We start from the raw sequence: 15335 nt of genomic DNA, 5'->3' as shown, positions 1-15335 counted from the left end.
TTTTTTTTTTTTTTAATGTAATATTGGTTTCTCAGAGTATCTGCACAGGGGCAGGGTCACACTATCTTGCAGGGTCACACACTATCTGCACAGGGGCAGGGTCACACTATCTTGCAGGGGCACACTATCTTGTGAGCTACTGAGAATGGTTGAATTATGAAAAGCAGTTAAGACACAGCCAGGTTAAACATGGTGGTGTTTTTTTTACAGCTATGCAGAGACCACACTAAATGCAAAGGTAAACCAGGAAACTGTATTTATTTATCCAGCGTAGTGTGCTTGGTAATGATCCCAAAGGAAACCAGTATGCAAAGTACATAACCAAATAAAAAGCACATGGAAGCAATTCTAGTAATGTTATAGTATATCAAACCACATATCACCCAAAAGCATGACAGACCTGGAGGGTGGGGATGTATAAATATCACTCTGAACACACACAAGCCTGTTCTTTTAAACCCTGCTGCGCACATCCATGCTCTTTCTGCTATCCAGCTTTGACATTAGAAACACATCTGTTTTAACCGGATGAGTTTTGTGACACAGCAGGTTATGCTCCCAGCTGGTAGAAGTGGCAGCCCAGTGCCTGTGCAGTCTGATCTGTATTCTGCACCTAGTTTAGTTTCAGCATATTGCTCGTTCAACGTCAGTTAAACCAGGAAATCAGAACTGTGGGCCGGTTCATTTAAAACTTACAATATTATTACTACATATTTAAAAGAGAACGTCGCCACAAATAAGTAAAACAAATATTATTTGTGACAATTGCTGAGTGCAGATAAAATATTTTTACTTTTCAATCCCAAAGTCCACACTCCCACTTCTTATCAACCTGCTGGACTAACAGCTTTACCACATAATACTATAATAAAATATACATAAGCCAGTTTAATTCTAAAGAACATTTGCGACTGGTTTCACAGACCCCGATTAGCACGAATCTCGGATTACCTTGCCTGAAATAACATTGGGTTGTCCAGTATTAGTGCTAATCAGGGTCTATGGTCTTTTCATCCTTCAGACTAGCTGGAGTGTATTTATTTATTTAAATTTAATAGTCACTAATTGTTTTTCTTATTTTCTCCCCAATTTGGAATGGCCAATTATTTTTAGGCTCACCGCTACCACCCCTGCTCTGACTCGGAAGGGCGAAGACGAGCACACGCTGTCCTCCGAAGCATGTGCCATCAGCCGACCGCTTTTTTTCACACTGCGGACTCACCATGCAGCCACCCAAGAGCTACAGCGTCGAAGGACAACGCAGCTCTGGGCAGCTTACAGGCAAGCCCGCAGCGCAGCATGGCTCTTTAAAATGTTACCCAAATAGTCAATCCACTTTCAGACCTTACCACGCCTAATCTATTGATGCAAATCAAATTAAAGTGTTTTTTTTTTGTAAGTAGTCTGAGCCACACACACTACTGATAGTCACTTTAGTGGAGTTCAAAAGATGCACAAAATAAATTGTTGTGTAAAAAGATTGCTGCTTACAATTTATTACAGAAATGTGGTCTTGATCTACTGCTAACATGCCAAGCAACAATAGCAGACACGCACAAAAAAATCATAAACTTCTGTAAACATCAAGTACAATTAGGATCAGTGATTTTTCATAAAAGTTAAATACGAGAAGGGAAAAAAAGGCAATATAGAATACTGACTTTCATTTTCCATCAAAACAATAAAGAAAAACTAAATAATGATCCTGAACATCTTCAATAGTCTCTGAAATGATGGGCAGCAGAAAGAAAGGACGAAGCTCAGGCAAAAAGGAAGGACGAAGCTCAGGCAAAAAGTTTTCTCTTTCAGAAGCAGCAGAACTAATTTCCTCAGTGATGAAGAGGGATACCCCTGGGGTTGTTGGTTCCATTATTATTATTGTTTTAACTCCGTAGGCAAAATCTTCCACAAATAAAAAGCATGGCTCTTCCCTGCAGATCGCCAGTCGATTGGTGTAGTTTTGCATGCAGTTTTGTTTTTTGTATTTCTTTATTTATTTCCTCTTTCCCACTCCTCACCCCTCACCCATGACTACAGCCAACCTGGTTTTAGGAGCTCACCAGAACGTAGATCATTCTGCAATTTAAAAGAAGAGATGACAAGCGTTAACGAAACAGAACTGATGAAAGGGGATGGACCATGACTGGAAAACAAGATTGCAGACTCTGCTGCAGACAACTGTGGACGTCAGTTATTTTATTTATTTATTTCTTTCTGGGGCTGCTGGAAGAAAAGTGCATGCCTTCAACTTTGTGGTTGAGAAGATTTTGAAGTTCAAAGCTGGTCAGAGTTGCAGGAGTTAAAAGGAAGACTGCTACAGTGATCCGTCTGCCCCTTAAATAGTTTATCCCCACCCCCCGCTGTCTTTATGCCTTTTCATTGGGAGAAGAGCATTTAAAATATGCTATTGTCACATTCAAACTGAATTACATCACTCCTGACCTGGATGAAGTTATCTGGAATCTAAAAAGGTGCAGCTTCCTCGGATCTCACTAGGTGGCAACATCACCTACCAATGCTCCCTCTAGTGGAGTGAAGGCGAGTTTCTCGCTGTCGTTACCTTGAGGTTCACAATAATAAAAACGAAGACACACTTACCCGTAGAGATAGTAGAAAAAGGAGAGCAGGTAAAAAGCAAGCTTGCACCAGCCCTCTTTTTGACAGAATGCTAGAATGTCAGCGTTCATGATTGTGGTGGGATCGTAGAGGCCAGGGCCGCTCATCACCGGCCTGCTCATGTACCTAGGGGAGGGGAGGGAGCACAGGCAGGGGTGAGCCTCCTACACACACTTACACACCAACAGCACCCCGGATTCAAACCACATCCGGGATCTCAAATCAAACCTGGAGTGCAAATAAAATGGAAAGAAGACTGAAGGGGACCTCGTCCTATCAAAAAGGTCCCGGTTTCATTAGCAGCAGAGATACAAAGTGAAACGCACAGCAGAGCGCTCAGTAGACTGCGGGACAGGGCTGGCCACCCCTGTCCTAAAGGGTCAACACTGGGAAAGCGTGGAAGCTGTGAAGTACAAACGGCAGATACAAGGCGTACCTCCACACATGGTAGGCGAGCAGCGGCATGTTGAGACCCAGCGATAGCCACTCCGTCGCGCACAGGAACATGATGCAGAAGAACACATGGATCAGGTACTCTGGGAGCACCAGCTGAAACGAGCAGAGAACACATGAGCAACACTCCCGTCGTTACACATCAACGCTGGAGGGGAGCTACTGCTCCCACAACACACTGCGGAATCAGACAGGAGAGGATTATACAAGCAAGCACACAACACCGGTGGGAGGGATTACTACATCTGAACAAACAAAAATCACTGTCAGATCCAGAGATTTGCAGATGCCTCTTGCTATCCGTGTGTGGGTAGGCCAAGCAGATCAGTCTTACCGAAGTTAAAAAAAGAACATGTTTGTTTGAGGTGTTTCACTGAGATGCTCATCGCACTGCTGAACACAGTCATACAACACAAGACCCAGGGAAGGGAAATACAATGAAGTGGAGGAGTTTGTAAAATTGGAATAACACTCATTGTGCCTAAGAAAATGAAAGCCTGTATTTGATATTCCACTAATCTGCATCGGCCCAGGATTGAATAAATAAATGAATTCCAGCACAAGAGCATACACTGAAAAGAAAGCAGACAGAAGAAGTTGAGGATTGCTGGTATAGTTTGCTACTTTTCCAGCATTCCTGACCTATTTAATTGGATCTAACTATCCTCCAAAAAAAAAAAACCCTGCAGAATAAAAGATAGAAGAGATCAGTTTCCAAAGACACTGTGTGCATGTACAGCAGAATGATCAGGGCACAGTGGCCTCTATTGAATTCTACAGCACTGCGCCTAACCATCTGTGCACTGCTGGAGAAGGACACCTGCCATCCTCTTGAGAATAAAAGTTAACTAAAGGAAGTAATAAAAAATTAAAAAGGATTTGGGAAATGTGTGTTCCCAAATCTGTAGGGATATCTTTGAATGCAAAATACATAGTGGATGCATGCGAGGTAAATACAGTAAAAACAATTCTCAGCAGAACAGATGGATTTCCACCTTTTGTCTCGGAGAAGAAGCCATCATTGAGATTAAGGGCATTTATGTACTATACAAAATGTGCCAAGGACTACACCGCTCAGCTCAACTGCCATCAGTTTGAAATGCATACAAAAATAAATGCAAAAATCACCCACCCCTGACCCCTGCATGGGTTCACGGGTACACTTCTAAACTATGCTACTCAATTTGCTATGGGTCATGTTTTTGTTTTATTAAATTGGAGGAGACTTAAATGAAACTTCTAACCCTGTCTTAATGTTTCACAAACTGCTAACTTTTATTAATAATCATAATTAAAAAAAGACTGGAATCGAGCAACAACCTTTTGAGCCGGTGTGCTCCAGCAGCCCTGCACAGGGTCCTGTCTCTTTAAGGACTCTGATCAGCAGCCTTCCTTTAAAACAAGCCCCTGGGTGATCTGGATTCAAACTGAGCTGCAAACTCCACGTTCACAGCCACGTGTGCCTCCAATACGAGGCAGCGCAGCCTGCACAGAAGTCATCAGGGAAATGAGGCTGACTTGGTTTCATCAAAAAGTTCTTTTTTAGGTGCTGAATGAAAGCTGTACCGCCCTAGTTTGATGTGACAGAGCTGTGCACAGCAGGTAAGATTTATTGAATTGGTTTATTATCTTGGTGGTTTAGCAACAACATTCTAACCCTAATATACCACAGCCAGGACTCAGTTAAGAACACTAACACTGAATGAACCACAATGTTGATAAGGAGGTACAACACACAGAAGACCCTGGTATTGATGTGATGCAGCTATCAGGTGGCTTGTACCAGATGTACATTATGTGAAGTATGAGGACAGGCTCAGGGGGGCTGCATTTGTCCCAGTTTCTTGGTTTACTAGACTCCTTATTCAAGAGATATGTTACTAACTTACTTTTGTCTTCCATCTCTACAATGCACTGGAATAGCTAGCTATAAAATCGCTAAAACTACTTGAATGTTGGATGAACTAATCTTGGGCTACACTGTGATGGTGCATGTGTGATTAAAATGTAATCCTGCATTGACAATCCTGGACTGCTCCTGGTCCTCTCTGGACCAGCCCATTCACCTGCTCTCACCTAACCTTCGCTGCTGAACAGCAACATGCTACTGCTTACAGATTTGCTTATGCGTGTTTTGTGCAATGGACTGTAAGCAAACAAAGGGGATTTGCATCAAATCATGCAGGTTTAGAGCATTTGCAAGTCTTTTCAGTCAACATCCTGCTCTTATCAGGCCTCAGCGTGAAGGACACAAGTTGTATTTTGGCACAAGCTGTAGTTGAAGGCATTATTTTAAATATCAGGGACTGCGAGGGGATTAAAATCCTATTTTTACACTGAGATTTCACTCCCACCTTATCCTTATAAAAATAAATAAAAGTTTCCTGGAAAGAAACACAAGTTTGGAAAATTCAACCAGAATCTAAAAGATCTCCAGTTTAAAAGGATGGATAAGCAGTTCTGCGATACTATGTGAATATTTACGAATCATTCTGTGCCTGCATGGGCACTGACTTTCAAGCAGGACTGAGACGTCCTGCTAAAACTGAGACAACCAGTAAAGTTTGAGTCAAGATTGGAAAATCGTTAACTGAAAAAACATTTGCAAAACACTCCGACGTGCAGATGGCAACCCGAGGGGGAAAATAAACAAATGAAACTGAAAGGGCGTTTGAACCAAAAGTCTGTACAAACCTTCAAGGCAATTTTGACTCTCTTAATCTTTTTGACCTTTTCAACTGTCTTTGTGCCAAAAAACAAAAACAAAAATGCAAAAATCAGATTGAAAGAACGTTAGTGTCTGACAGGCGACAAGATCACAAGCAGATTAAACAGTCAGAATAACGAGCTTGACAGTGCAGCAGCAGCACGTCTATCAGTACAGAAGGACTAGGACAGCCGTTCAGCAAAAGATACAGACTACAGAAAAGAGCACAGCAGATAGACTTCAGCATGCTGAGAGAAAGGAAAGATCACGAGGAATTCACTCCCGGTGCTGGAAGTCAGTACTCACAGGATTCAACGTGTTGCACTGGTCTATAGGGTTCTTGTAGTCCGTCTTCAGTTCATCAAACGCTATAATCTGAAACGAAACAGAACAATTAAAATTAAGACTTAAGAAACCTCATGCATGTATTCTAGACAAAAACGAAGACGAAGCTCAGGCAACGTGCAAAACTAAATCTAGTACATCTCCTGCTTTCCAGACATCGCTCGAACGTTTTGGCTTTTTCTCAAGTGAAAACTAAGAGATACTGATCGGTAGGTACTTATTGCAAACAACGGCCTCCCACAAATCTAACCACAGGTGCTTTTACAAAGGGATAAAGAGGTAGAAGCTGGAGTCATGTCTTGTAAGGGAGATGCAGAATAATTAGCAGCCCCACAAACAAAACCCGTGCGTGCAGACAGAGGGTCTTCATGAGTGTGGGGTAAACACACAGCACCTGAAACTGCAAATATTTACAGCCAATCAAAGAGTTTATCAGATTACAGCCAAATGCAATCCTAGGACAGGAGTCTAGGGGTGCATGAGAACTGACTGGAGAAAACAGATGCACAACTAAACCGTGACTGAGTTCACACCATGTAGGGGCCAGACATGATCAACGCAATGCTCTGAATTAGGACCCTAAACATGCACGCAGACTACAGCTACAACCGGTTCAGCATTTGAAAACACGACATTTGCTGTATTTCGTATAGAGAATTTTCCCCATTTGTTTCTAAATCTCTTAATTAGACTAACGTTACCCAGATAAAAAGTCCAGTGTGTTGAAAATATGTATGGCCATTTTTCATAGGACTATGAGACCTCTCAGTGCACCCTGGGAGTAACAACATCAAAGTAACTTTATGTAAATGAATGTCTTCAAAAAAAATAAACACTTCCATTCTAAACTGTCATGAATCTCAATGACCCAGCAAGTAAAGTTAAAGACACGGTTCACTTAGCTGCTAAGCACAGTAACATAGCCCAGCTAGATAACACGTAGACACGTCCTTACTGAGAGAGCGTAAAACTAGCATTGTATTATTTTACTACAAGAACCAGTCAATTAGATTGCAAGTTAAATAAATACACGCTTTGAATAAACTGTGCGATCAAGAAATACTAGTACTAGCATTATCAATAATAATAATAATAATAATAATAATGTAAATTCATGACTGCTTATATTAAGTCCAACGTATAAGTCAATAAACTATAAAAATAACACACATTTCAAAGTTAAAGTAGTTATTTGCAATTCAGATAAATAAACCGTGTCTAGTATTCTGTTTATGTGTCATTCATTCCGGGTGGAGACTCTTTAGCTGGCCGGGACACGGCATCTCCTCTACGGCAGCCTTTCGTTACGGCCGAAGCAACGAAATCCGTAACAAAAACGTGCCCCGGCCGTTATCCTTCCGAAACAAGGTGCGTCTAAATACTTACGTGCCAGATGGCGAAGAATATGAGTGCCGCCGTGAGCAGCAATGCCAGCATATAACAAAAGGCCGCAAACGTGAACGCCATCTTTCACTGCGCAACCATCAGCGCTGAGAAATCCGAGAGAGAGGAGAGAGCGGCGCCAAACAACGCGAGACCGCGGCGAGACATGCGCACTGTGAGGTGTACATGAAGAGAGCGAGGACGAGCAACTGACTGGGAGTGCAGCCAAAGCGTCTCACACGCACTATTCGAAACACTGTATAGATATATATATATAACACTGTATTTTATATCCACATTTGTGTGTGCATATATATATATATAACGTTTCTTTTTTTCAATACATGCATGCATACATACATAAACTGAAAACCATTCACATTTTTGTTGTTTTTTAATTTGTATTTTATTGATTTACGTTTTTGCATTCAGTCACATTATATTGTTGGTACAGTACGTTGCAAATTACAAAAGATTTCACATCGTCAGGTCCCAAAGTTTGATAGCAAACATCTACACAGACGAAAGATTCGCTGGACAAAGAGACTTTTAAAAGCACAAAGCAAGTGTGGAATTAGCAATAATAAAGGACATGTGTAGAAGACTGAAATGTGTAAGCGTGTGTATTAATGACAGTATCACCAGACACCAGTAAACCTGTCTGTAACTCAACACTTCAATTTAATAGTGCTTCGGTCAAACTAAACCCAGCTGGATCACTTTAAGGGTCTGTTTACCCAGTTAAAAAATACAAACATGCAGCAATAACATAGAGTAACATGATATCAAAATGAACATAATACCAAGCCTATCATACTGCAAACACATTTTTTAAAGTCCAGTGTGCTGGACACAATGTGAAACACAGGGTCAAAGTATGGAAACTATGCCATGAAGATGAAAAGTCTTATTTATCATGTTTACAACCATTCCCCTAGGTTTGAGGATTTTTGCAAACAATACTCTTAAGGGTTTTAAACTTACTGCATGCCTTATTGCTAAGCTATGAAGTACATGTGCATTCAAGAACAAAGGGAGGGGCTTGGTTCAACTGTACTGTCCTGAATGTGGAGGGCATGCATTCAAGTGTCAGAGCAGGCTCCTAAACCCCACTGCAATAACAATACTAATAAGAACTCACTGACCTCAAAATGGCACTATTCTTATGAGCAAGTAATTCAAGGGAAAGAATGTCTTCTTCCAGAACTCCTGCTCTACAGACTATTAGTTTGGAAGAGCAGAAGAGAGCTTCTGTGTAGTGTGATCTTGACAACTGCCCTGGTGCTGGGGCTAAACATTCTCATATCACCCCCAAGCACAGACCTGTTACTCTCCTCTCCTCTCCTCTCCTCTCCTCTCAATCCTGGGCATTCCTTTGGGGACTGGACTACGTGGAACTAGAGGAAGAATTCATTTGTTCAAAGGTTGGTTTATTTTGTATTGTACATGTTTTTTTTTATTACTTGAGCATTGTTGAATTCTTTAATGTCCTGTTCCCCTGTATTATTGTTCTAGTTGAAGGGTTTGACCTAAAGGAAAAGCCCATACAAACAGCTGTGAGAAAAGACCCTGTTTGCTACAGATCTTTTCTCACCAGAATTCCCTGGGGCAGATTTGAGGGAGTACACCTACCTTTAATAGATTCTTTAAAGCAGACGTTTACCATTTAAACAATCACGCGCGTTTTCAACAAAACAGCAGACTTGATTTAGCATCTATAGCCATCTTTGTATTTTACTTTTGTATTTCTATCAAACTTTACACCAATTTTCATGCTGTACTCAATTACAGTGGTTTACATTGTATTAATTACCTTTTTTTTCCCTCAAAAAACTGAAGAAAAATCTATACAAGACCCCATAAACAGGGCGTTTTGGATTAAACGTTTAAAATACTTTGCGTTTAGGTTTTTTATTTCCCTTTACCGTTGACCCCATTAAAGCCTCAGGCAGACTGATTTTCCTCGCACTGATTTGTGATCACGGTTGGAGAATTGCATTAAACTGAGCAAAAGCAACATTTGAATGTAGTCCTGTGATTAAGGACCTGCTTTAACGCTTTGTCCCGGGCACCCCACAAACAAAAGGATCATGGGAAATGTAGTTTTTTAGGAATGTCAACAAACAAAAATCTGGCTATATTGCCAACTGCTGGTTTATTTGTTAGAAAACCTTGAAGAACCCAAACTAAAATGTCACACCCAAACAAAAGTAGCTTCTTACTGTCCTGCCTTTTTAAAATTGTGAAAAATTGATATTATTCCAGAATTCTGGAGACAATAGAAATATTGTAATCTCTTATACCATTGGATGATAATATTTTTAAAGGGCTGCAGTAGTTCACCATTTCTCTCGCCATATTCTATTACCATAGTGACAGTAAAAGCATGTTCCTGTGCGTGTTTCCGTGTCCATGTGCAGATGTCATGACATCACCACAACAGCACCACGTTCACAACGTGTTTGTCTGGACCCCAATTTAACGGTTGTTAAATAAAACTGAAATTAAAAAAATAAAAAAATAAAAAAAGATATTTAGAAAAAATATGAAACCAAAATGAAATAAAATGCCAGAATGCATGTTTGCACTGTAAACATTAACACAGCTACAAATCTGACGCCTGGTTTCACAGCCCCCGATTAGCCCATGTTACCCGAGGTCAGGCAGTTTAAGGGTAGCACTAAATCGGGCTGGTCCTACCAGAGCTCCTCTCTCTGTTCTCAGTCATGTGGGGTGGGGGGAATTCTGAATTCTGAAGTTTCCACAGACAAAATGTTTGAAAAGATACCGTAAGTACAACAGGTACTTCAACCCCACCCCGCCCCGCCCCGCCCCGCCCCGGGCTGCAGCCTCTACCCGAAGAAGCCCAGTTTCTCACGCAGCCACTCCTCGGTCAGGTCCTCCGTGTTCCGGATTTCAAACACCTGGAACAAAATAAAAACATAAAAATAAAAATAGAACAATTCAAACTGTCGAGGATCCCGGTTCATGATTTTCAACCCTGGGCTTCAGCCACCAGCAGCATGGACTGCGCTGCCTGCCAGCTCTGCAGTGCTGAAGCTGCTTCCAAACACAATCCCCGGGCAGGAGCTGAACGTCCCACAGCGTGTTCTTCACACTTCACTTACTGTCCTGTATATACATTGCATGCAGATAATAATAATTCAAACCAGGGCATAATTCAGCCATTCAGAGATCTGAGAATCTGGGCTTCAAAGGTTCCCCCAACATACATAATACTGAGGAGAGACCTGCAGTGCAGGTGTTGTGAGGAGCGAGAAAGCTTAGGAGCAACTGTGTGGAGGGGAGAAAAAAAAAAAACAGAAACATGTATGCTTTCTTTCATACACAATTTCTATTATTCCAAAATGAAATAATAACCTTGGGCTAAACCCCACCCTGGTGGATTTGCACACTAGAAACAACCCCCGACAGGGAGCGCCATGGCGGGAGCCCTTACCTTCGTCAGCTCCACAGTCTTCACCAGCTTGTTCTTGCTCCCTGCGTACATCATTTGCTGTTCAGGTTTGCACCCTGCAATAAAAAACAAACAGTGTAAGTGGAAGCGATTTACACACACACACGTACAACAGAGGGTACCGCAAAGGGAATGGGCTTTGTAAGCCATTAAAATCACAGAGTGACTGGTGGGGATCTCAGCTAGCTGGGATAATACAAACACTCTAACAAAAGGTCAGCAAAAAAAACACAAAGCAGTGCGCTGGAACAGGTTCCTGTATGTGCCTGCTAATCCCTGCTACTACAGAGAGACAGCAGAGTGCTGGAGGGACTTTCCAGCTGAACAATAACAACAGCTTGAAAAGGCTGTATGTGATGAATAGAGAAGCTCCAAAGAGTATTTACCGACTGGGCTGGAGAAGATGAAGCAGAGAGGGTAGGAAACACGGCCATCGTCATGCTGGTACTTGTAGCTGTAAACAATGAACGTGTTCATGGTTAAGGAGACGGACCTGTTAGAACTCAACACCAGCAGACACATGACCCATTACAGCACTTTACAGCACAGGGGGAAAATCACCCCGGACTGCATCAGGTACCTGTGCATCCTGAGATTACCCCTGAAGTGGATGATTCAATCCAGGCTCTGCACTGTACAACGCCCGGGAAAAATATCCAGCTGTGGCTCATCCCGGCGTGGCACAGGTCCATTGAATCCATGTAGGAATCTCTCTGGAGATTGCATTCGACAGGGTAGTAATGTGCTATAGATTTACACCAGCACGTGCCAAATATACACAGAACACAGGATAGCTGGGTTATATACACTGTGTACACAGGATAGCTGAGTTATATACACCGCGTACACAGGATAGCTGGGTTATATACACTGCGTACACAGGATAGCTGGGTTATATACACCGTGTACACAGGATAGCTGGGTTATATACACCGCGTACACAGGATAGCTGGGTTATATACACTGTGTACACAGGATAGCTGGGTTATATACACCGCGTACACAGGATAGCTGGGTTACATACACTGCGTACACAGGATAGCTGGGTTATATACACCGCGTACACAGGATAGCTGGGTTATATACACCGCGTACACAGGATAGCTGGGTTATATACACTGTGTACACAGGATAGCTGGGTTATATACACTGCGTACACAGGATAGCTGGGTTATATACACCGCGTACACAGGATAGCTGGGTTATATACACTGTGTACACAGGATAGCTGGGTTATATACACTGCGTACACAGCACAAAGGCATTTCTTATTCAAAGGATATCTGGGTTGTCTTTCTGGAAGCTCATCCTTTAGGTCATCTGGAGAAATGTCCTAAAATAAGAAAAAGCAGCAAAAAGGTGCACGACAAGTTAGCCAAATACAACTACAGCACAAGAAAGGGTGGGTGGGAATAATGATGCTGCATGAGCTAGTAAGAGGAAAGAAAATGGCAAATGAAATCACTCCGTTCATTTGCTCTACTCACAAAGCTAGAATAACTTCACAGTCTGCTTTATACTAGTAAAATAAAATGTGCTACTTGTGAAACTGTTCTAGGATGTGAATGCAGCTTTTTTTCTACATTTATTTAAAAACAACAGATTTTGGAAAAAATCATTTCTATCAATCAAGACAAAAGCGATAGCTTTGTGGCTAGAGGAGCCTCATGCCTTTAAACTCTCAATACTGCACTGCACTGCACTCTCTGTGCACGGACTCAAGAGTCACACACCCCACACTGCACTGCACTCTCTGTGCACGGACTCAAGCGTCACGCACCCCATACTGCACTGCACTGCACTCTCTGCACGGACTCAAGCGTCACACACCCCACACTGCACTGCACTGCACACACTGCACGGACTCAAGCGTCACGCACCCCACACTGCACTGCACTGCACTGCACTCTCTGCACGGACTCAAGCGTCACGCACCCCACACTGCACTCTCTGCACGGACTCAAGCGTCACGCACCCCACACTGAACTGCACTGCACTGCACTCTCTGCACAGACTCAAGCGTCACGCTCCCCACACTGCACTGCACTCTCTGTGCACGGACTCAAGCGTCACACACCCCACACCCCCACTAACCTCATATTCCTCGTCCAAGATGACCAGCTGTTTGTCTTTGTCAATCTTCACTGGGGAAATAAATCAAAAAACAAAAAGAACACAAAAGTGAGAGGAATCCCTGCAAACACAGGCTACCCTCCAGCACCCAGCGCTGCCCACCCTGCAGAGCACAGCATTGAGACAGAGCCCTCAGCTACCCTCCAGCACCCAGCGCTGCCCACCCTGCGGAGAACAGCATTGAAACAGAGCCCTCAGCTACCCTCCAGCACCCAGCGCTGCCCACCCTGCAGAGCACAGCATTGAGACAGAGCCCTCAGCTACCCTCCAGCACCCAGCGCTGCCCACCCTGCAGAGAACAGCATTGAGACAGAGCCCTCAGCTACCCTCCAGCACCCAGCGCTGCCCACCCTGCAGAGCACAGCATTGAAACAGAGCCCTCAGCTACCCTCCAGCACCCAGCGCTGCCCACCCTGCAGAGAACAGCATTGAGACAGAGCCCTCAGCTACCCTCCAGCACCCAGCGCTGCACACCCTGCAGAGCACAGCATTGAGACAGTGCCCTCAGCTACCCTCCAGCACCCAGCGCTGCCCACCCTGCAGAGAACAGCATTGAAACAGAGCCCTCAGCTACCCTCCAGCACCCAGCGCTGCTCACCCTGCAGAGCACAGCATTGAGACAGAGCCCTCAGCTACCCTCCAGCAGAGCACAGCATTGAGACAGAGACCTCAGCTACAATCCAGCACCCAGCGCTGCCCACCCTACAGAGCACAGCATTGAGAGAGTGCCCTCAGCTACCCTCCAGCACCCAGCGCTGCCCACCCTGCAGAGCACAGCATTGAGACAGAGCCCCCAGCGCTGCCCACCCTGCAGAGCACAGCATTGAGACAGAGCCCTGGGTTACTGCTGCTGACCTGTCACCAAACACAGCACGGACCCCCTTGAGATCATCAGATAATGAAGCCTGAAGAACTAAGGAATGGCCACACCAAGTTCCATCACAAGTGGATGAAAACAACAGGTGTGCACAACCTGGTCTCTCTTCGTCTGCTGGGTTGAGCAATCGCAGATACGGAGGTACTGCTCTCCACAATTCTTTTAAGAGCCAGTATTTTATTATTATTATTATAAATACATGTTGGTTTCTTCTGCTCGGTCTGCATTCCAGTGAATCAGTCATGGCGTTTTATTAACACGTCTCCTCGCTGTTAAACTCCTGAATATTTTAACAGAGCTCTCATTGCAGGAGAACAACAACACAAAATAAAACAAAAGCATACTTATAATGGCAGCGTTGCTGGTTTCTTTCCGGAAACGGAACTGCCTTAACTTCTCCACTAAGTCTCCGTCGACGTCGCACACGACCAACGATTCACTCTTCAGAAAAAAGAGAGAGGAGAGAATGATTTAGTAACAGGGATTGAAGTAAGGCGCCCCATGCACAGCAGTTTCCCCCATAGCTGGTTTTACGACGAGTTTAATAAGACACGCCTGAGCCTGTTATACCTACACACAGCAGATAGCGCAACTTGACATGCCGGAACACATCGCAAAGGGTGGAACTGAAAAAAAAAGATCTGTGTGTGTGTGTGTGTGTGTGTGTGTGTGTGTGTGTGTGTGTGTGCAGCACGAAACACTCAGCATAACAATGTGGCAACAAAAAAGACATATAAATATATATAACGCTGTGCTGTGGGCAACAGACCAACTCCGTCCAGAGAGAGGGACCACGTCAGAAACCATAAGCGCCGCACCTTTATACCTGACGTGCTACATACAGAAATACAACATTTACTATATCTATATCTATATATATATGTATATATCTATATCTATATATATCTGTTCCAGTTGCAGCCCGCCGCGTCGGCACTCACTCACCATTTTCCCAGCAGTCTCAAGCTTTCCCTGTGTCTCCCTCCCTGCCTGCCTGCCTGCCTGCTGGATTTTTTTTTTTTTTCCTAGAGTCTTGTGACTTCCCTGCTGTCCAATAACATTTCGCGTTTCCTTGGAAACAGGGAGCGGGAGAGCAGCCAATCACTGAGCGGCGCCGCTAACGACTCTGTGACGCGCTCCCCGCTCCCTTCCCTTTTTAGAACTCAGCCTTCCTTTATGAACTCAGAAATCTGGAAGGGAGCAGCAGAGCCCCTGTCTCCAGCGTCCAAACTGCAACAGAAACGCACCGCACCACGAAGGGCGCTGCAAGCAATTACAGACCCTTCAATCCGTATCGTTAGTACCAGTTACACCGTGCGTGCGTTAAGTTAGTTACAACTACA

General features: G+C 43.7%; 2 protein-coding genes across 3 annotated transcripts; both read right to left on the bottom strand.

The window, feature by feature from the left end:
* Positions 1 to 239: 239 nt before the first annotated feature.
* LOC117416535 (protein cornichon homolog 1) lies at positions 240 to 7727 on the bottom strand. Of its 2 annotated transcripts, XM_034927578.2 has the most exons (6): positions 7508 to 7727; positions 6083 to 6151; positions 5764 to 5811; positions 3053 to 3165; positions 2599 to 2742; positions 240 to 2076 (listed from the first exon to the last, which is right to left on the bottom strand). In XM_034927578.2, the coding sequence occupies exons 1-6, from the start codon at positions 7586 to 7588 to the stop codon at positions 2049 to 2051; spliced, it is 483 nt and encodes a 160-aa protein (XP_034783469.1). In that variant the 5' UTR covers positions 7589 to 7727; the 3' UTR covers positions 240 to 2048. The 2 variants fall into 2 exon arrangements, with proteins under 2 accessions (XP_034783469.1, XP_033883566.1); XM_034027675.3 differs by lacking the exon at positions 5764 to 5811 and having other exon boundaries at positions 7508 to 7719.
* A 158-nt stretch (positions 7728 to 7885) lies between these two features.
* Positions 7886 to 15047, bottom strand: LOC117416545 (glia maturation factor beta). The gene is made up of 7 exons (XM_058986592.1): positions 14938 to 15047; positions 14337 to 14433; positions 13077 to 13126; positions 12266 to 12315; positions 11369 to 11451; positions 10965 to 11038; positions 7886 to 10428 (listed from the first exon to the last, which is right to left on the bottom strand). Exons 1-7 carry the CDS (start codon positions 14938 to 14940, stop codon positions 10357 to 10359), a joined length of 429 nt encoding a protein of 142 aa, XP_058842575.1. The 5' UTR covers positions 14941 to 15047; the 3' UTR covers positions 7886 to 10356.
* Between the last annotated feature and the right edge of the window lie 288 nt (positions 15048 to 15335).

The sequence above is a fragment of the Acipenser ruthenus genome, chromosome 15 (assembly GCF_902713425.1).
Source record: "Acipenser ruthenus chromosome 15, fAciRut3.2 maternal haplotype, whole genome shotgun sequence".
Lineage (NCBI taxonomy): Eukaryota > Metazoa > Chordata > Actinopteri > Acipenseriformes > Acipenseridae > Acipenser > Acipenser ruthenus.
The sequence above is the reverse complement of the archived record's forward strand: the minus strand, read 5'-3'. Positions and strand labels throughout refer to the sequence as shown.